Genomic DNA, 22,729 nt, shown 5'->3' with positions numbered 1-22,729 from the left:
TTCCAATCTTCCATTGTCCAAGTTTTGTAAGCCTGTGCAAATTGTAGCTTCAGTTTGACATGAAAGGCACCCAGTGTGGTATTTTGCTGCTGTAGCCCATCTTCAACATGATGTGCGTTCAGAGATGCTGTTCTGCATACCTTGTAATGAGTGGTTATTTGAGTTACTGTTGCCTTTTTATCAGCTCTATTAATCCCCTCTGACATCAGCAAGGCAACTCACTGGATATGTTCCATTTTTGGACCATTCTCTGTAAACCCTAGAGATTGTTGTGTGTGACAATCCCAGAAGAGCAGCAGATTCTAAAAGTCAGACCAGCCTGACTGGCAACAACAACCACGCCATGTTTAAAGTCACATAAATAACCTTTCTTCCCTGTTCTGAAGCTCGATTTGAACTGCAGAGGATCATCTTGACCTTGTCAACATGGCTAAATGCATTGAGTTGCCATCATGTGATTGGCTGATAAGTAACTTGTGTTAAAGAGCAGTTGGATGGGTGTACCCAATCAAGTGGCCAGTGAGTGTATGTGTGTATATATATATATATTTGTATGTGTGTGTGTGTGTGTGTGTGCGTGCGCGTGTTGTTGTATGAAAAATCTTCTTACACGTGTCCAATACAAGGAAAACAATTTTACACAGTCCATAGCAAGGCTATTTAATTATGTTTTCTTGCCACAAGAATAGATTAATCATCCCTTTAGAATATCCCCGTGTTCTTGAGGAGCTTGTTATTCCCTCTTTGATCCAAACTAGGTGCATTGGTGCAGGATAACTTAGGACACATTCAGGCAGTGCCCCTGGAGGACGAGGACCAGGCATTGTTCTTTACTGGTTGCAAAACAAATAATGAAGGAAGGACATGTATGAACCAACAGGTGACGCCAAAGTATCACAGTGTTTTGTTGAAGACAACCCAGTCTGGTATTTTTACACAAAGAAACAGTAAGTGATGTCTTATTCTGCAGATTTCTTTGGAACAATTTACTAAAAGGCAGCATTCACAAATTGTTTATTTGTAATTATTTTGGTAAATGCTCCTTGTCTTCTGATCTACTCCAACGATTAATAGCTTTGAGTCAAGCAAATTTATTTCTGCCAATGAACATCACATCAACGCTGACAAAGATCTTTTGTGTGTACATCGGAAAATATGTGATATACGATGTGTTTCTATTTATCCTCTAGTTTCAGTTCCCTTTTCGTTTTGCTGTCGCATCCACCTGTGTCCGTCTGTGGTCAGAGCATTTGTGCTCTGTCTGGCTTCGGTTTTAATTTTTATCATCAAGTATATATGAAGACAAAATAGGTGTGGGGATTCTTCCTGTTGGGTCTCCAAAACATTCATTGCTATGGGAGCTGAGTCTTCAGGGATAAAACATGCGGCAAGTGGTCGCCATAGCGATGAGGCAGCGGCCCAAAGTACAACATGAGAGGAGAGAAAAGGAAGAGTCTGTTGATCAACCTTTCGTAACAAACTGATTTAACACTGAAACACAATGTGAACTTTTATGCCTGCTTTTAGTTTCATATCTAATGTACAAACAACATTCTACCGAACAGTCAAAGATGAATAGAATAGACGTTTATTGTCATTGAACCAGTATCCCAGTACAACGAGATGCACAAACTCAGACTGTAACAACATGAGTCTGGTAGGTGGGTGGGTGGGGCTGGGATCCCCTCGCCGCTGAGAGAGCATGCAGCATTCAGTGCGCAAACTTCCATCCCCACTGGTGTGGAGGAGCTCCTCCTTGAAGCTCCTCAGACATCCTTCAAACTGATGTGTAAGACTCGTCAACATTTACAGGAAATGTTTAACTGAAAATATTGATGCATATTTCTATTTCCACTGTTCCTTTAGATCTCGCTGGAAACTACAGTACACTTTAAAGCATTATCAAAACTTATTATGTCAACTAAAATATAAATAGACACAATTGTCACAGGAAATTTGAACATTATGTAACAAGCAGGCAAATAATCCAGAATATCTAATAAACTGCATAATTATATTCACAGCAGATAGTTTATCTGCTTAAACCAACCTCATGTCTATCAGCTGATAGGACTAGAATATCAGTGATACTCCGTGCTGATGGGTCATTATGTGTCTATCAGAAACCTGCTGGACTTTGCCCGTCATGTTCATGACACATCAGCTACCTGTCAAGTTCACATCAATGTCCACTTCTTTCTTCCATCTGCCTCTGATGAGAATAAGTGGACATTCAAATGTGGCTTTTTACTTGTTCCCCATTTTTTGTTTCTCTTATTTTGTGCTCATAAATAATGACTTGCAGGTGGCTGTCACGCTGAGATGGGAGAAGTGCTAAAGGGAAGATAATCAAAACGGTATATCGTATATATGTAGAATGCACGTGATTTCAGTCTAGTCACTTTGGTCAAATTAATTGTTCTGATTTAACACAAAAATTATTGCAAAGTTTAACAGACTGGTCTAATCATTTAGTGATTCAGCTCAATGAGATCAAGAGTATAACTTTATGTGTGTGTGGGAATGTGTTTGTGCGAGCACGCATGTGTGTGTGTGTGTGTGTGTGTGTGTGTGCGCGCACACTTTCAATAGGTAAGGGTTTAAAACATCTCAACATTTCCTGAAAAACATTAATCTGAGTTATAATTAGCCAGCACAGATTTATCTGTGTTCAGTAGTTGATGTACAAAAAAGATTAGTTTCATTGTGAAAGTGCAAATAATTGCTTTATTGCTACTCATTTCATCAGTTTCAGTGCAAAGTGAAATGGTTAGGACTTGATAAAAATGCTTGTTTCGTAAAGTTTGTATAGAGGTTTTGGTTCAGACCAAGGGGCAAACTCCGCCTCTGGTGACGAAAACTGCAGTTTCCCCCTCATCCGCTAGGGCAGGGGTGGGGAACCCTGGTCCATCGAGGGCCGCCATCCAGCATATTTTAGTTTCAGCCAGGTTTCAACTCTGCATCATCACACCTGATTTCAATCAGCAGGTGATTAATAAGCTTCTGCAGAGCTTGATGAGCTGCAGAACAGGTGAATCAGCCACTGAATCAAAAGTGTTGGAGCAAAGACATAAATGATGAATGATAAATGACCCGCAATAGCGCCTCTCAGAGTAAGGACTCCAAAGCACACTACAGTGTATCATTCATCCATTCACACACACATTCACACACTGATGGTGATGAGCTACGATGTAGCCACAGCTGCCCTGGGGCTCACTGACAGCGGCGAGGTTGTGGAGCACAAGCGTCAGCGGCCCCTCCGACTACCACCAGCAGGCAAGGTGGGTTAAGTGTCATGCCCAAGGACTCAACAGCAGAATTCTCTGTCTAGAGCTGGGATTGAACCTGCAACCTTCTGATTACTGGACAACTCGCTCAACCTGTTGAGCTACTGCTGCCCTAACATGCAGGATACCGGCTCTCGAGGACCAGGGTTCCCCACTCCTGCACTAGGGGCTGGATCCAAAACAGAGCAAATCCCCATTGACTCCCATGTTAAAAACACAGCAGATATAAACATGTTTACAGCCTGGTACAAAAAAATTTTATGTTCACTACGTCAAAACAACTCTGAGGGGTGAACATTTTTGTAACTCGTCCATTTAGATGTAATTGAAGGTGCAATTTGTAAGAATGACAATACTCCTGTGGTCAAATGTGGTTACTGCAGTCCATTTTGAAGCAAAAACGTTACTTTCTCACTGCCATCCCGTGAGTTTCATGTCTGTTGCCAGTGACAGAGCAACACCAGATGATTCTAAATGACAAGCAAAGATGAGTCATACACAATAAGCTGATAAGTAGATAAATACATTGTCATATCTTGTGTTTGCACTTTTGAGTGTTTTACGGTAGGGTGCACTTACTACACTTATTATGACAGTTTGTCTCCGGCATTACAGGAAGTATAGTTCGCCGTCTTGCTCTTAGCTTGCTTTTATAGTTCTGAACGACTCATTAAGGGAAGTAAAATGCCACAAAATTGACTCATCATTCACTCAACACATAGATTTGACTGTAATATTGAGTTGTTGGTCAAGTAGCTTGAGATATTTTTAGAGCATATTTGCTTCTTCACCCTTAGCAATGTTAGCTCAACGTTAGCCTCAAGCATATTTATTCTCCAAATGTTAGAGTAAAAGAAAAAGATGCTGTGGCTTTTTAGGGGCACAAGAAATAACTTCTCAGTTGTACTGTTTACTGGTTTCAGATCGTTAAACAACTCTGGAGCTTTTTTTGCCTACAGGTGTCAAATTACTGATGCCTGTGCTGCTGTGTTAGCTCACTACAGATTCGGCAACCTAACAAACTCAGAGTGTAAACAATAACTACATCCCGCTTTGGTTTTCTTCAAATGAGAGAAACTGACAACCCCCCAGCCACCTGAGAATGAATTCTGTTTCAGTATAACCTTCCTTCCAGCATCAGAGGCGGATTTAGCATTTTGGGGGCCCAAGGTGAACACAGACATGGGGCCCCTTACACAAAATTTTCGACAATCTTACCTTTAACTGGATTTGCGAAACTCTCCCCTCTTCTGACATGAGTTATTTTCCCTTTTCATTAGTCCTCCTCTTTTTTTCCTGTATTTCCCTCCCTTTGAGCGCTTTCAATATTTGCTCTGCTTTCTTTCTTTGTGGTCTTATGGCACTTGGCAAACAACAATATGGTGCATTACCGCGACCAACTGGATTGGAGTGGAATGACTACCAATCACGTCCTGTTTGTGCATCGCCGTCTTAATGACCCTCTTATGACCATAATTATAACAGGGCCGCCTGGTATTTTTTTTTTATCTTATGGCTGTAAAATTGTAATAAAAGTACAAAGTGTGTGTAACTCTTCTCCTTTTTTCAGAACAACCTCAGCTTTCAGTGTATGATTTGTATTTAGAATTTATTTCCATTAAAGCCTTTTAAAAATCAGCTTAAAAGTGAAAAAAGCAAAAAACGGATTTGAATTTTTTACATTTATTACTGAACAGGAACTTCAAAATTACTGGGCAAACAATTTGGAATAAACAATATAAAGTTTGAACTGCATCTATTCTTAAAAAAAGTGTGAACCTTGGTATCATTTTTAGCAGTTTTTAAGACCATTTATTTTTGTAATCTTTCAGACGTTTTTATTTGATGTGGTAGACCTTGAAGCAGTTTCTCTCCAGCTGCAGGCAGAGCGCACCTCACACTGCCATGGGGTGCTTTTCTTGCACACTGTACACTGCTATACCAAAAACTTTTGTTTTAGCAAAAATAATTATTTATTGTAAAAAGATAAATAATGCTGGAATGAAGCTGAATCTTACAATTAGCAAATAGTTGAGGGTTGTTCAAATAAAAAAATAAAAAATAAAGACGGAAAAAACATTCATATACTGGTTCACCGGAGATCTGTCCTTCTTCGTGGTCACAGTCTTCATATATAAGCCTTCTGGGACACCTAATAGATCGTGTTGATTTTCTTTGAGGCATTTCCATAATTTTATGCTGGCTTTTTATGCTAATTAGCTTCCCCGTCCTGTTATCCGCTTTCACCGCGGCGCTGCGCTCTGTTTCAATCAGGCTGTACAGCAGGATTTCCCCTCGAAGCAATATCTTCCATAACTCTGATTGCTTCATGCTATAGAACGTTGGCAAGCTGCTTTTATGTACTTTTAGGAACCGTTGGAATTTTTTGAATCTGATCAGCCATTCAAAAGTTATAAAACGGAGCATTTTGGATGACAAACTCGGCACGTCTCTGAATCTGTTTTGTGATTCGTTGCGCTCAAGACAGGGAATCCCGGAGGCCACCGTAATGTATTGTAAATGCACGAAAAGCCCCATTTTTAATCTTTTCAACACTTTTGGAATTTTAATGATATCTTGAACAGTTCAGGAATTATGGTAATGAGAAGTGCGCATGTCCAATCCCGTCTGCAGCGACAGGTTGGTAATAAGAATATTGTGGCATTAACAGAGGGGTGCCGGAGGTCAGGGCTAGGGGGCCCCCCAACACAAGGGGGCCCCAGGCAGCCGCCGACCTATGCCTGATGGTAAAACCGCCTCTGTCCAGCATGATTGAGACATTAGACTGTTTTGTGATTCTTTCACAGTAGAATACAAATTGCACCTTTAAAGCTTGAAATTATGAATAATTTGCCTTTGATTGGCAGGTAGCATGACTCTTCAGAGCTAGCGCTAGCAGCTTGTTCTCTGAACTTAACCATCAGAGCTTCAGTTCGGCTCTTCAGAAAGCTATGGTTGATGCTATGGAGGGTTTATCAATCTTATATGTACAGTCATTGTTTGAGACTGATAATAAAAAATTCTTGACACATTTTTATCCATTATTGGATGTAATGCAAAGAAAATTTGATAAGGCAAGCAATAAAAATCAAATAGCTCTAACAATGGGGATGGGTCAAATGCGGAGAGGAGTTTCACCAAAGTGTGATGACTAATGATACTTTAATTTTCTGGGAGCTTGTCCTTGTTTTTGTGCTTTAAAACATTGTCAAATATTTTTCTTTTGAGCAAAAAGATTTATTGAAATTGTGAACACACATTGTTTCACATCATTGCATTTAAAAGCAGTATTTAGTGCATGTTTATTATAAACCTTAAGAACAAAATACTTAAAAATGTACAAAAGTGGTTGTAACCATCATCCTTTCAGGATGTGCGACCAATGAAATTCTGTTTAAAAATATTAATTAAAAGAAAAACATGCAGCATTTTTTTAAATTGGACAAAATACATTTTAATAAAAATCCAAACATTTTCAAAGTTGATAAAATAGTCTCACTTCAGTTGTGAGCTGAACTGAACCCACTACTTCAGTCTCTAATAAGTGAGAAACCAGGAGGAAGGGGAAAAAGTTGTTCTCAGAAACCATATCAGTGATCCAACTTTAGTTTCAGTCGCAGCAGAAACTCTCCTAAACAAATATTACATGCAAAATACACACACACACACACACACACACACACACACACACACACACACACACACACACACACACACACACACACACACACACACAGACACACACACACACACACACAGACACACACACACACACACACACACACACACACACACACACACACACACACACACACACACACACACACACACACACACACACACTGAACAATCACGCAAGCAAATCCATGTAAAATGAGCTCTGGCTCTTCCTGATGGTGACAGGAAATTTTAACAGCAAGTTTCAGTGAAATGTGACACGACACAGACGAGCAAACAGCAGGTGACTTTGATGACATCACAAAAGAAGCAATTACATTTATCTAAAATGACAACAACAAAAAATCTGTTGTAATATGTAAAAATTGCAGTTACAGCTAAATTCGTGTAAAGGAGAATTCCAAATAAATGAACATGTCAGTATAAAGCGAAACACAAAAATCAGCATTCGTCTTCATCTCGGAGTCTATTGAAAGGGGTATACCCTGAGGTTTATGATATATAAATGTATATAAAAAACAAACTGCTCACAAAGACATGTTTTGTCCACATCAATTCCTCAGACGCTTTGAAGCTGTTTAAACATAGTCTCTTTTGTCGTATCCTCCACCTGCGCTGGTGCTGCGTGGGGCGGAGTAGGCCAGACGCGGCGGCTTGTATTTCTGTTCTTTGGGTGGACAGCTGCTGCACAGCATCGCCCCTCCAATCAGAAACAGGATGGCTGCTGCAAAGCCGATGTAGATCGATGCCCCAATCTCCCTTCGCTGAGACTCTAACAAGATTGGGTTGTAAAAATCCCGGATGATGACATTGGTGGACCAGGAGGCAGGGACAAGGACCAAAATGCCAGCTAGGATGAAGAAGATCCCGGAGATGATCATCACTTTAGCCTTGGATGGCTCATCTTCAATGCAGTTGGTGCACTTTGCTCCGACAATGGAGATCAAGACTCCCAAAATCCCCAGTATAATACAGATGACCAGCATGGCTCTGGAGGCCTGCAGATCCTGAGATAAAGCCAGCATCGAGTCATAGATCTTGCACTGCATCTGACCTGTGCTCTGAGTGACACAATTCATCCACAAGCCTTCCCAGATGACCTGAGCAGTGACAATGTTGGCTCCAACGAAGGCTGATACCCTCCACATAGGCAGGGCACATGACACTATTGCACCAATGAATCCAAGGAATCCAAAGGCAATTCCCACAATCTCCAAACCCATCGACATGTCGGCTCGTCGTCTGGTGGGAAAGTTGTTGACAGAAGGCTTTTAAGTCACAACAAAGACTTAGTTGTTTTGTTGTTCTTGCGTCTGTTGAGGCTGAGCTTCTGTGCGAGGTTATGATGTGGCTTTAGGGTGCTGCCAAAGAAGTAGGAGATGCTTTATACACCAGGGAGGTATAAGGAGGAGTCACCTGGCGATGATGTCAACAGGTGGAAGGCTGCACACACACACACACACACACACACACACACACACACACACACACACACACACACACACACACACACACACACACACACACACACACACACACACACGCGCACACACACACACACACAAAACAACACCTGTGCATGCACAGTGGAGACAAGAAAGCTGAAAAGCAGAAAGAAGAGAGGAAGTGTTGGAGGTGTGTGTGTGTGCATGTGCGTGTGTGTATAGGGGATGGGTTTTACTAAATTGGCTTCCAAGAAAAAGCAACACTCATGCAGCACACCTGTTTTCTCCAAAGAATTGTTTCAAACCTGTTAATGGTGATTAAACCGTGACAAATGGAACATTCTTATTTTCGTAGGCAGTAAAGATGGATTTAAAATGTGCTCTGAGCAGAAACTCGTAGATTTTTTTTAGGTTAAAAAGGAAGTTCATTATGTAGAAACGCTGAGTCACATGTAGAGGTTGAATACAAAGGGAAGAGTGATGTTTCTTCTTCTCTGGGTCACTTAGAAACCTTTGTTTTGAGAAAGCATAAGAATACAGACACACACACACACACACACACACACACACACACACACACACACACACACACACACACACACACACACACACACACACACACACACACACACACACACACACACACACTCACACGCGTAGATGTAAAGCATAGTCGTCTATATTTTTACTTCCTAATTCCAGGTTGTTTGGGCCTTTGAATAGGTCAGGGTTCTGTATTAAAGAGTCAGAACAAAAACTCTGCTGGAAACAGGAACAACTGCTCCTAGAACAAATTTGAACAAAGAAAATACAGACGAGTTTAAACCACCTTTAGCATACAATTAGTGTGATCTCCTCAGTATCGGTAAGAGTCTGACCAAACATTACACACACGTGGTTTCACAAACTGAACAGGACAATTAGGTCCACTGTGTGAGTGAGTTTCTAAAACGTTTTTTAAAAAGTACTTTGTCATGAAACATTTGCTTACTGACAAAACTGAAAATCATATATTTTTTGTTTCACTTTAAACATTATTTATTTCAAATAAAACAAAATCTAACTCCTTTTGGCATTTTACATTCTTATAATGTTTTTTTTCTATTTGTTCTGCTTAAAGCCACAACCTTAACACGTGTGTTCAAAGGGATAGTTCAGGGCAAACCAACCTCAGTTTGGGTAAACAGATAAGTTCTGACCTGGATTGATGAGCTAACAGCTAGTCACAGTGAAGCAGCAAAAAAAGGGGGGATTGCAGCAACTTCAATCTCAGTACATTCCTTGCAGATCATGCAACTCTGTTTAATAAATCTTTAAATTGTTAGTTTGGATCACATGATTTAATAAAGTTGTTTTTAAATTTCCACACGCATGTTAGCTGCTAGCGTTAGCACCATCTATACATGTCTCTATTGTAATTTTTAACTGACTGAATGACTAAACAACCAACCAAGCGACCAATCTACAAAGCCCCATTTCAAAATGCCTTAAATGACAGCCATATTTATTTATTTAGTATATTGGAAAAATGTCCTCACATTGGGACAGTATGGCCAAAAATATCACAGTCACACACACACACACACACCAATAAACCGGATAGACATCTCTAATATTTATGCAACAACGTTAGCGGAAGTCATGCGTACTGCCAAAACATCCTTAACTTGCACCACTTTAAAGCTGGGGTATGTAGTTAAATTTTTATTTAAAGTAACTTCACTAATGCTTACATTTGACTATCTGACCCTGTTCTGTGATAAAAAGCAGGTAATATTTCATAAATTATGTTTCCCCAGTCCCTCCTCCTGGCCCCTAGAGCAAAAACTATCCCTCTGATGCTGCTGATTACTTTTGTTCACATTGTTTTTGTAATTTCGTATAATGCAACCAATAAATGGCTGAAAAGAGTTCTGGAGGGCACCTTGAGCTAGTCCTGCTGATAGGTGAAATTTCAAAGTGCCGATACTGTGTGACACTGCGTACCGGCCCACTTAAACCACTGGAATCAGGAGTGCCTGAGCAGGAACATACCAAAAACATGGCCCTCCATTAACATTACAAAGCTATTTTTGTGCACTAGCGCTACATGTGGCTTTCAGCTCCTTCCAGAAGGGGAGGTGGAGCAGGAGTGGGAGCTTTAGCAGTTCAAATTTCAAAATCTCCTCCTCCTTTCCTTGATGTTGTCACGCTACGGACATCAGCTTCAAATCACATAAGCAGAAATGTATTTGTTAATTTCTAGTAATAAATCCAGACATGTTGCAAATATCATGCAAACAAGACACACCTACATGTGTTTAATCAAAAGGTTGCAGGTTTGAGCCTCACTCAGTCTGTTGCTGTTGTGGTGTCCTTGGGCAAGACACTAAACCCACCTTGCCTGCTGGTGGTGTTCAGTGGTGCCGGTGTATGGCAGACTCTCCTCTATCAGTAGTAGTAGTAGTAAGTAGCAATTTAGTAGAAAATACATGCATGATGTGTACTTGTGAGTTTTATTTTGAAAGGTACTTTACAAAAACATCTTCTTCTAGTTTTATTTAGGGTTAGTTTGTTTTATTTCTGTTCGGAGCATTCTCTTGACAATGATTCTCTGACATGGTATTGAATATTACATCAGTCCCAGAATGCAAGCAAATGTTTTTGCAATGTTGTTGAGGAGAGCAAGAACAGAGTGTGTGTTGTTCTGTTTCAGAACCAGCTGATGATTCACCAGCCCAAAGTGAAATGATTTGACTATTCAAAGCAGGAAATTGTTTGGTATCTGTGCCTCAGACAGAAACTCAGATGCTGAATAAAGAACTTTACATCTCATGTGATCGACTTGTTTATTTTCAAATGCGTATCTGACACAAATGAGGATGTTTTCTCAAACTTGAGGTACCATATATTAGTGATGCACTGATATCAAATTTTTGGGCCGATACCAATGTCTGATATTAGTATCACTGTTATGGCTGATAACCAATATGTGCTGACACCGATGAACTGAGATTAATTCTTCTAAAATAAGCAGATTTTTGTATAGAATTAAAATGATTAAAGCTGAATTTATGCTGTTATGTACACACAACACACGCTTTACCCTTCTGAGAATATTATAATCACTGTCACATGACTAAACTAATACACATCACCTCCCTCACCCCAGAAAAACAAATGGAAACAAGATGGAAAAAATATATCGGTTGTTAAATTCGGCCCAGTTTCATTTACAAGACCGATACCGATATGTTAAAAAATGACTAACACCGGCCAGTACAATATTGATGAGAATTGTACTTTATACTTATTTTGTATTAAACTAAAGCCTATTTTTAATTGTTTGTTCTTGCTGTAAGGATCTAAAGCATACAAAATGACAAATGTTAGAGCAACAAGGGAGTTATTCATTAAATTGACGCATTTGAAAGTGGAAGTTTATCATACCAAAACGGATCAGGTTAAAGGTTTTGAAAATCTGCCTGTAGAAGCGGAACCTGACATTAAGCTTCTTTGTTTAAAGCGTATTAATAGAAAGAAGAACACTAATGTCAGCTCTAGATGTGATTTCCTTGCTCATTTCTGGTTATTCTGTTCTAAATTCCTGTTTTTTGTTTAGTGAACACAAAGTTTGATCTCTCTAAACCAAAAACAAGAAGCTAGTACGTTTCACATTTTAAATCCTCATGACTTTACTGAATCATCAACAAAAGATTTAGCATTTAAAATATTGTTACAGTGAAACTTCAGTCAAACACTGAATTTTTGAGAATAAACTTTATATACACAAAATATGCAAAATAAATGAAAAGCATGAGCGTTTCATACATTTAAAAGGAAACATATGAATACAACATAAAATATGTGTAATCACTCACTCGTGACTCTAAGTATTGATTTGATGTGACTTTCCTTTTACTTTATGCCCCATCCCACCATTTTGACCTTCCTGTGGCGCATGAGGTAAGTCCTGCTTAGCTGTGTGAAGCTGAAATCTGTGACTTAGCCCACAGCTTTGTTTCGTAAAAACATTAACAACAGTGATGTTCACTTTGTCCCAGTTCCAATGGTGTCCATCTGCTCAGAGAGTTTAATAGAAAGTACAGCCACTGAATGCAATGAGCACAAATATAAATACATAAAACAGAATTTCTTTTGCAGAAAGTTTCTCTTTGCTGAACTCTTTAAAACAACCTCAGTCTTAAACATTTAGTTTTTTTTTTTTGTTTTTTAACTTTAATCTTCATTTACCCTTGATGTCATCAAAGCAAATGTTAATGTGTAAACAGATTTATCAACCAACCGTGAAAACCTCCAAATCTATCAGCAAGTTAAAAACGTGCACATATTCACAATCACGGACACAAAAAAGGTTATACGAAGTTCCTGATCCCATTTTAGTCATGTCTTTCTCCCTCATACGTAGTCCTTTCTGTTGTAGGAGCTTTGAGCCATTGACCTTGGAGCTGCGGAGTACGCCATACGGCTCTGAGGGGGCATGCTGTATCGCATGGCTTTCTCTTCTTTAGGCGGGCAACTGCAGCAGAGGATGGACCCACCAACCAAAAGCAGAGCTGCAGCAGCCCATCCCAGGTACAGCGCAGCCCCGATCTCCATCTTCTGCCCAGAGGGAACGACTGGACTGTAGAACTCAATGATGATTGTGTTTGCCGACCAGGAAACAGGTACGAGCTGTGCCAGAGCTGCTGCGATGAACCCTGCTCCTGAGGCGATCATCACCCTGGCTTTAGCCCCCTCTTCCTCAATGCAGTTGGTGCACTTGGCTCCCACCATGGAAATGAGGAGGGCCACCACTCCCACTATAATGGCGACGACAGTGAGCGCCCTGGCGGCTTGCAGATCCTGAGGGAGAGCCAGCATAGAGTCATAGACTTTACACTGCATCTGGCCCGTGCTTTGAAACACGCAGCTCATCCACAGACCCTCCCAGTACACCTGAGCCGTGACGATGTTGGCACCAATGAAGGCTGTGACCCTCCACATTGGTAGGACACAGCTGACAATACTCAGCACCCACCCCAGCACTGACAGACTGATACCAGCCAGCTCAAGTCCCAGTGACCCCATCTGTTGGCTGTGATGCGTTCTTTTCACTGCAAGAACAATTTGGTTTATTGTCCTTCCAGTCTTTCTTTCTATCTTCTTTAGTTTGTCCTTCAAGGAACTCCTGGCCGACTCGTCTCTTCTCCAGGAACGTCTTCTCCACACTCTCCTACTCAGACGTTTTCTGTTGATCTGCTGATTCTAACATGTCGATAAACCCGCATATCATTTTATCACAAGGTAGCTTGGCCCTCCTACAGTAGAGATGACCTAACTTGTCAAACCAAGCCAATCAGGTGCGTTGTGAGCACTGGCCTCTTTTATTATCTGGGCGTGTTGGTGATGTCTTCAGGGCTTCTACAAATGAATGTTTTTATGGTTTAACCTTTTGCTCTTGGTAGCTCCAGGTGTGTCGGTTTCATTGCTGTCACTAGGTAATGATTGACCAGGGCAGACTTTGTTTTGTGGTTCAGTGTGACCACATGCAACCGTTTTGGATGTACAAACAAGTGAGTTAAGTGTTAATTTCTGTGTACCCAGAGTGGGAATGTGTTTGAGGAAACACATTTAATATACTGTATCCTGTATACACATATACATATATATTTTTCTCATGTTGTAAGCTATCAAAATTGATGTCTGAATGCCAAAAACAGGCCTTACTTTTATTTCTCATGGTTGGAGCATTATAGATTCAGCTTTTATGCTACACCTGATATCAAAATTTTATTACAAATGCGTACAATTGTTTTTAATCCCATTGGACACGGGGACGGATGAAAGACAAAGAGGGGCGAGGAAAGAAAGAGGTGGAGTGAAAAAAGTTCACAAATAAACAATAAAGGATGAACATGAGTGGGCTTCTAGACATGCAGAGAGAGAGAGAGAGAGAGAGAGAGAGAGAGAGAGAGAGAGAGAGAGAGAGAGAGAGAGAGAGAGAGAGAGAGAGAGAGAGAGAAAGAGAGAGAGAGAGAAAGAGAGAGAAAGAGAGAGAAAGGGGAGACACAAAAATACAACAGAACCAAGAAATCACTGTGCCAAACAACATAAGGATATATAACAGTAACAATGTCTGTTGAAAAGCACACAGCATACATTTGTTCATGGTGCATTTAGTGCCAACCACAGCCCAAGGTAATGTGTGAAAAGCGCTCAAGCCCACACTTGTGAGAACACCTTACAAGCATCTGTGTGTATACCATAGACATATGGTGCATATGGTAGGGGCCACAGACCGGTCCCCCAGGACCCCTGGAAGATATGAAGTTGATCCAAACCCCAAGTATCCAGAGGTTCCTTCCAGAGCATGAAAACCTTTAGGAGACCACCGCATGAGTAGCCACAACCAGCAGCTGTGCCAGAGGCCCAGGAGATCATAATAGTGAGCCCCTAGGCCCCGCCCACAGCCACCCACAACTGGGCAGGCCGAGCTTGGACTTTGGTGACCCGAGATCTAAGGGGTCCCAGCCCTCTGTGGAGGCACACAAACACACTCCCACCCTCATGCTCACACATAAACACAATCTAACCTAAAGACACACAAGAATACACATCATACACGTATTCACACACACACACACCCTACACACTCTGGCCCACACTGCTGCACAGAGGACACAACCATTCCTGGACCCAGGAGATGGTCTCGTTCTTACTGGCAACCCCACTCAATGCAGGGCAAAGCAACCCACTCCCCCAGATAAAAATCTGCACAGTTGCTGTGTGTTTTGAGTTTCTATTCATCAGTTTGTTGCAATAAGTCATGTATTTTATTGCCAGGTCTAAAACCCAAAGTTACTATTTTCATAGGTGAAGTGTGCACTATATCCACTGGGTCACACAGCGAAACAGTAAACCTGTAGTTAATGACAAACCAAAAAGCACCAAGATTATACTTTATTGATGTTTAACTGTATCCTGTGTGTGCCTGTTGTACTTACTTTAATTTTAAAAAAAAGGACAAACATCTCTTGTTTTTGGAGAGTTTATAAAGTTTTCTGAGATTTAGAAACAACAGAAAATCTGTGGAAGTTGATCCAATTTTGAAGTTTTCTATGATTCACAGTTTAAATGGGAATAAAGGAATTGATGTCTTAATAATATCAAAAGGGAGTGTTAGAGTGGTATAGATGTACTGACATTGTAGATAAGGTATATTTTACAAAGGCAATCTGAAGAAGATCTCCAGTCAGCACTGATAAAAACAAACCAGTAGCCACAGACTTAGAGATCATTGCTACCTTTGCAAAAATAAAGTCAGGACGGTCGCTTGAGCTGGCTATCTTGCCCTTGGTAGGACCTTTCTGTGTCTGCAGGTTTGATAATAACTGCAGTTGTAGTTGGGAGAATGGGTCTCGAGCAGCGACTCATGAGCATATGTGCTGAAGATATAAATATATTGATGAGTATGTTTCTGTGTTCGCAATAACTAATGAAGAAATGCAAGTTTTTGCTCATATCCAGATGTGCCTTGTTTCCTCCTTGATTTCCACAAAGATGATGTCACTCCCAGGTAAAGTGTGTACGTAGAACCTCAATGTGCATTCCTGCACTAGCACACCTGTCCTTTGACCTGTTCTAGTGAAGGAAATGTGTCTTCAACTAGTGTGTCCTTTCCTGGGGAATCATTCATAAATCTTTGTGCAAAATTCTTACTAAAAGTCTACTCACGTTTAGCAAAAAAATTTTCCTTACACTAAGAAATTGTCAGACCTATAAAACCCTGCATACGCACAACCACACAGAATTCCCCTTTATAAATCACGCTCTTCCTAGAAGTGTGTTCAGGTGATTTTGGATCATATCCTGCCTCCTACACACCTGCATCCTACCATAAATGGTCACTGAGCATATACATAAGCTGGCTGATTTGTGGCATTTCATTGGGTAACTCTGGTAACTGAGAGGTCTAGAAAATGCAGTTTCACTGAGGCTGAAATTGAGGTGCTTGTTGGTGAGCTAAAAGTATGGAGAAAACGTTTCATTGCCTTTGTGTGGTACAGAGGTGCTGCAGCGGTGAATGCTGTAACTGCGGCAGGGAGGTCTCTGGGGACACAGACAACAGGTGATCAGATCTGAAAGTGGAGGCAAAGAGGAAGAAGACAATAGTCATTTGAATCCTCAGCAGGTGGCAGTATGGTGCTCAGAGATGACCGAGAGAATCCTTATCCTTATGTTGTTTAACCCAAAGGGGTTTGGGGCAGGAACTGTCATTCATTGTTTATCGTATCAAGCTACCTGTCAGCTAATTCCCACTAGAATGAGCCAGTTGCAAGACACCTGATAGGTGTCAAAAACCGCTGGTGCGCTATTACACAGTTCTGCAGGTCGGCTGATCTAACACGGGCCCAGTTCAGCACATAGATTCAATCAAGGTAATGTTAATCAGCTTATCAGCCAGTAATCATCATCTCTCCCCTTTCAGATCCTGCCTTTGGCATTATCTTCCAGAAGAGCCAGCGCTTCTGTTGTGAAGTATTATGCACGAATGCAACTGAGGGCCCTGTTCTTTTAATGGTAGGACCTTCCTGTGTCTGCAGACTTCATGCCTTTTATTTGGTAACAATAAGAGTAGAAGGTGCTCTTTGACTTGTTTTTACTAAATAAAGGCAGAACGTGGAGTAATGGATTCCACTCTTCCACTCTTGCAATAGTTTCTAACTTCTGGGTCTAAAAGTCAGCTCAGCTTACCAAGCTGCAGTGATGTCATATATCTATGAGCCAACTAAAATACAGAAAAGTACTACATAGATACCAGGTATAATTCTTTAACGCCTACTAATGTTGCATTTTTCTAAATTGATATGTGGGTGGAAAAGGACTCCGAGGCAGGCTTGACAAGCCCTTTAAGTTTACCTCTATAGAAAACTTAAAAAAAAATTTAAATAGACAATTAACCCAGAGGCAGGTGTTGCAGATTTGCAACAGTTAAAACCTACCTGGTTACTCCACATACATATTTCATGAGCATTTTTTAACTCAGAAGTACCCCTGAAGGACTTAGTTGTTCGTCCTTTTATCAAAACTTATTTTGAGCCTGAGAGGGTTAAGGCAGGATACAGTCTGGATGTCACTAAAATTCAACTGAACTTGTCTGATTTAAAGCACAAATCCACAGTTTTTTTTTGTCCATCACCATCTAATCACTACAATATTTTTGTTTAACCCTCCCACTGTCCTAATGGGTGTGACCCCACGAGCAGTGGCGGTTCTACATCGAATTACTCCCCGGGCGAGGCCCCCTTTGAGCCCCCCCCCCCCCCCCAACCGCCCCACCACCACCACCCCACCTGCACGAACACACGCATGTTTTCTACAAACAGGCATGTTTATTAGAACGACTATTGAACATTCATTTTTCTAAGTTGCACATATTTACATTAATTACTATGAAGTTGTCAGAATGTAAAGCACTATACATTATATACTGTATCAAAATATATAGAATCAAATATACAAAAACAAACAATAACTAAATATTAAGAATATATGAACATAATAGATAATAAATATTCTAAATAGCAAAAATATTTCACACATAACAAACTAAAGATAATCACTACAGCATTGCACTTAGAACAGAAAACACAAACTAAAATTAAAACCTAACCTTGATGCAACGTCATCAATAATGTCATCACATGAAATCTGCTCCCCTACTGAGTGATTGATACTAATCAGAGCCAGGTTAGTGAGCCGCCCCTGAAACATAGGTGACCTCAGGTATGACTTGATCAAGTTTTGAAAAGCTCCGCTCAGCTTGAGCCACAGTGACTGGCAGAGCAGTCCAAAAGTTGGGGTAGATCTCCAATAGATCTCATGATCCATAATATTTTAGAATTGCCTCTGAAATTGTAATTTAAACTGTCATAAAAATAACTGTAGACTACCAAAAATGCCAACTTTTACAGAACAAATCATGTAAAATAATCAGTGCAACCATCTGCAATAAATAAACAGGATAGTTAGTGGTGACTGGGGTGTTTTCTTCTGCTTGTAGAGTTGTTTTATTTATTATTATGTGAACATGATCAACATGTGTTTGTTGTTGTTCAGGCAGGCCACAGGCTGCAGTGAGCATTTAACAAATCCTAGTTTGAATCAGTAAAAAACGATTCAAGGACTTTTTTCGAACCATTTGAATATTTGTTTCAATATTTCAGCCCTATTAGCTCTGTTAGCAATTAGTTGATCACATTTAACCGTTAAAATCCCAGTTAACTGGTTCAAAAAATGGAAAACATGCATCATGAGAGCTACATACCTTTATCTTTCTCCTCTTTTTTCTTTTTTTTCCCCCTGAATGGGGCACCTGGTGTTTTAAGGCCTTTTTATGTTCATCTCTTCTGTTTGGCTCCTGACTCAGTAAGTTTACTTTAGTCAGGACTAAACAATTTGACCTTGATGGGGGGGTGACCACAAAATCGTTTTGTTTTTCCTTTTTTTATTCGGCCATTTCACACAATTCAGAGTAACCTGAAAGAATGATAGGCCTGTGTTTATGATATTATGAATGAAATATGGAAGAACGTTAAGATGTGATTAACTTTAGCCATGTTAATACAGTTGATTCAGCCCCTGCACGCTCATTTCATTTGGGAAAGACGCAGAGGTGAATTCCCCCGCCGCACCCCTCCCCTTCCTGTTCTTCATAGACACACGGTGCACGTGAACTTTCTCAGTCAGCATGAGCGCCTGCAGCTGCAGGGGGCGCCAACTTGCTGTTTCCAATCCAGACACTGTCAGATAATAGAAAACCTCGGTGCGGCGCAGATTTCCTTTTTTTTTTTTTTTACTCAGCGCTTGTGCGCCCCTTTTGTGTCATGAAAAAATGCCGCCCCGGGCAACTGCCCTGTCTGCCCGTGCCTAAAACCGCTACTGCCCACGAGGAAAGTGTACCATTGAGCAGGGTTGATGATTTATCCCCTGGGTCCATGTGGCAGGGGTGAGGAGTGAGCACCGTCGCCCCTGCCACATGGACCTCAAGGGATAAACCATCAATCCTGCTCAATGGTCAACTTTCCTCGCAGGGTCACTTATAAAGACAGTGGGAGGGTTATAGATTTCTTATATATATATGTGTGTGTGTGTGTGTGTGTGTGTGTGTGTGTGTGTGTGTGTGTGTGTGTGTGTGTGTGTGTGTGTGTGTGTGTGTTTTAAAGACTCACTTGTCCACAAGAAGAGTTGCCAACTCTGCAGGCGTTTAGGTACATGCTCAAATGCTCGCAAATGCCCTGTGATTGACATCTGTGTGTAAGAGGATGTCTGACGCTATTGGCTAATGCTGAGCGGTGCTTTATTCAAATTGCATGAAGCTCTACGGTATTTGGGACAGGTTTAGCAAAAACATGGTGTAATGTCTACATTGTATCACAGAGCAGGATAAGACAATCACACTTACAGATTTCTAAAAAAAAATCATACATAATGCCTGATGGGGGGAAACCTCAGATTGCAGCTTTAAGAACTCTTAGCAAAATGAAAACAAAAATGTCAATAAAGTTTTCTTATCAGTCAAAGTGCCGATATTATTTATGATCCTCTGTGTGGCTGCATCATTTAAAGTGTTGAACTGAATCTGACTCAAGTCCCATTTGTTGGGATAATATAAGGCAGCTATGTGTAAGCCATATTATAATGAAACATGTTAGAAGATGGTATTATGAAGAAATGTTCCATTATGCTGACCAGTAATCAATTAAGGGTGCAAACAACAAAAAACTGTTGCACATTTTGGTAAGAATATTTGTTTCCTTCTAACATAGAAACATTTACCACACTTTATCTTGCTGGATTAATTTATTTATTGTATATATTATATATATTTTTACTGATCCTTACCAATACAACATACACAGAATGAAACCATGAGCTTTCCCGTTACATTGCTTTGACATTTTTCTTAATAACAGTCATTTTATGAAGCTTTCTCAAGTGGTGTAGACTAGTAGCACCTTTAAGTTATCGTCCAATCTATTCCATAGCTTCACACCTATTAAGAGAAATACTCTGTAACTCGACGTTAAATGTTTCCCTCATCATATCCACCCTCTCTATTACCATAAAGTTGTTGAATATTACTTGGAAATCTGTTCTTCCTTGCTTTAAACAAGATTAGCAGTTATTTTACATCAACTAGATCTTTACGGTATAAAAGTTTAGATTTTATAAAAAGTGTACTAGTGGTCTACTAGTAGTGGGGATCACACCCAGTAGATACACCGTTACTCCTTCTATTTAATAATTTCTGAATTTGGATTGTAATGTATTCTATTTGCTTGCTAAATAGCATCATTTTTGTTTGTGATATATTTAGAGATAGCTTGTTTCTATTAAACCAATCCTAGGTTTCTCTATTTATTCTGTCATCTCAGTCAGAAGCTGTAAATATTTGCCTATATAGGCACAATATTGCGGTGCCATCAGCAAATAAGACCAATTAGAAATTTGATGATACATAAAATACGTTAGGTCCTAAAACCAAACCCTGAGGAACTCCATAAGTTATGTTCCTCAATCTTGACCTATCATCCATCTGTACATTTTGTTGTTGGTCATACCCGGCTATAAACAATTCCCCTAATTCCATTTTGTTATAATTTCTTTGAAAATATTTCATGGTCTATCATTTCAAAGGCCTTGTGGAGCTCTATGAACATACCCATATAATTGTACTTATTTTATCAGATATCTCTATTATAAGATCAATCAATGCAAGAGTTGCTGACCTATTTTGTCTGAAACCATGTTGACTATCATTGGGTGAATTGTGTTTTTCAATAAAACCATTCAGCTTCTCTAAAACTTTTGATAACTGAGGAAGTATAGAGATTGGTTGTTGGAAACCACTTAGAAAATACATATTGCAGATATTTCTTTTTGATTCTAGTCATACCATTACAATCAGTTTAATTTTTATTTATACTGTTATTCTTTCATTTTCATTTGTTGCAATTAGAATAAAAAAGTATAATTATTAAGTGTGCTTATAGTCAACATCTCTATTTGTTGTGGCTATTTTAGAGGCCAATTGTTGTCCAACAAAATAATCGTGAATTTCATTACAACTTTTATTTTCCTCAAAGGAATAAAAACTGAAAAAAAAAAAAATTATTCTTTTTTTCTTGGCTACCAAGTTACAGCAAATGTTAAATATTCAAGTAATTGATTGAGTGGGAAATTGTATAATTTTCCTGACTAAATATAAAAACAGTTCACATGACCAACAAATGATGAAGGCTATACATTTTTTAAGATGACCTATTTGATGATTTATTGCATTTGACAAACAAATTTGTGATTTTTTTTGTTGAAAAGAAGCCTTAAATAAATAAAAATTATTGCATGAACCTAAATTTCAGACAGTTCTCAATGGGACAAACTGTTGTGTCTGCAACGTCCAACCAGATAATCAGTTTCTTATTTCACTTAATGATTTGTTTAATTAGATTCACTCTGTCCAGTTTCACCTGGTGTCTATGTCATGCAAGAGCTGTTTATGGAGTTTCAGTTGGCAGAAGGATTACCCACTTCCTTGTTTACTTCGGTGTGTTGCTAACCTCTTCAGAATGAACTTTTGCTAGTCAGCTGCAGGGGATAAAACACACACACACAAACTAGTCTATCCTGATATTCACATGATGTGAGAAGGTATTTTTTCAGGTTTAAGCTACATTAATTCACCTTATCTATTTGGTTGTTGGCCAAGAGACAGACAGTATCGATATTGGGTGTGAAACGGCTGCCAGTGACCTGAATACAGGCAGTAGTGATCATAAACGAATCACCGCAGACTGGAGGTGATGAAGTAATGATGTAAAAACTGAAATGGCTTCAGACTGTCAGCAGGTCAAACTTCAGATGTACAAAACAGGAGTCGTTTTCAGTTTATTGAAAGATGAAGTTGGGACTAGAGACAGAAACTGTTAATCTGACGAGAAAATGTTGTAGCCCTCAATGCAAAAACGTAAAATAATGTATTCCGGTTTGTAGGTCTAGAAGCCACAGATCAGTTTAGGAGGGAAGAAACTTCAGATTTAATGGCTTGAATTATGATTTACAGATCAATTTCATCAACTGTATATCATTATATCACAATCATCTAAAACATTTCTTTGCTTGCATAAATTAATTTTTCTGTAGCTTTTCTGCATGCCTGTAAAGTGTTAGATCAGTCTGAACAGCACGAACGTGAACCAGAGCGTTTTAAGCGTAAACTGCTGCATTTGCTTCCTGCTGAAACTCTTCTGTAGATTCATGACAGCTCATCTT

General features: G+C 39.8%; 2 protein-coding genes across 2 annotated transcripts; both read right to left on the bottom strand.

Moving 5' to 3' along the window:
* Nucleotides 1–6,236: 6,236 nt before the first annotated feature.
* On the bottom strand, nucleotides 6,237–9,273 carry LOC107386877 (claudin-3). The gene has a single exon (XM_015961532.3). It carries the CDS (start codon nucleotides 8,195–8,197, stop codon nucleotides 7,547–7,549), a length of 651 nt encoding a protein of 216 aa, XP_015817018.3. The 5' UTR covers nucleotides 8,198–9,273; the 3' UTR covers nucleotides 6,237–7,546.
* A 2,880-nt stretch (nucleotides 9,274–12,153) lies between these two features.
* Nucleotides 12,154–13,764, bottom strand: LOC139072121 (claudin-4-like). The gene has a single exon (XM_070555380.1). The coding sequence runs from the start codon at nucleotides 13,481–13,483 to the stop codon at nucleotides 12,812–12,814; it is 672 nt and encodes a 223-aa protein (XP_070411481.1). The 5' UTR covers nucleotides 13,484–13,764; the 3' UTR covers nucleotides 12,154–12,811.
* Nucleotides 13,765–22,729: the final 8,965 nt, after the last annotated feature.

The sequence above is a fragment of the Nothobranchius furzeri genome, chromosome 10 (genome assembly GCF_043380555.1).
Source record: "Nothobranchius furzeri strain GRZ-AD chromosome 10, NfurGRZ-RIMD1, whole genome shotgun sequence".
NCBI classification, from domain to species: Eukaryota; Metazoa; Chordata; class Actinopteri; order Cyprinodontiformes; family Nothobranchiidae; genus Nothobranchius; species Nothobranchius furzeri.
This window is presented reverse-complemented; position numbering and strand designations above follow the sequence as displayed.

Bases quoted from the DNA above. Each gene is read 5' to 3' on its own strand.
- LOC107386877 (XM_015961532.3), bottom strand. From the start codon at position 8,197: ATGTCGATGGGTTTGGAGATTGTGGGAATTGCCTTTGGATTCCTTGGA.
- LOC139072121 (XM_070555380.1), bottom strand. From the start codon at position 13,483: ATGGGGTCACTGGGACTTGAGCTGGCTGGTATCAGTCTGTCAGTGCTG.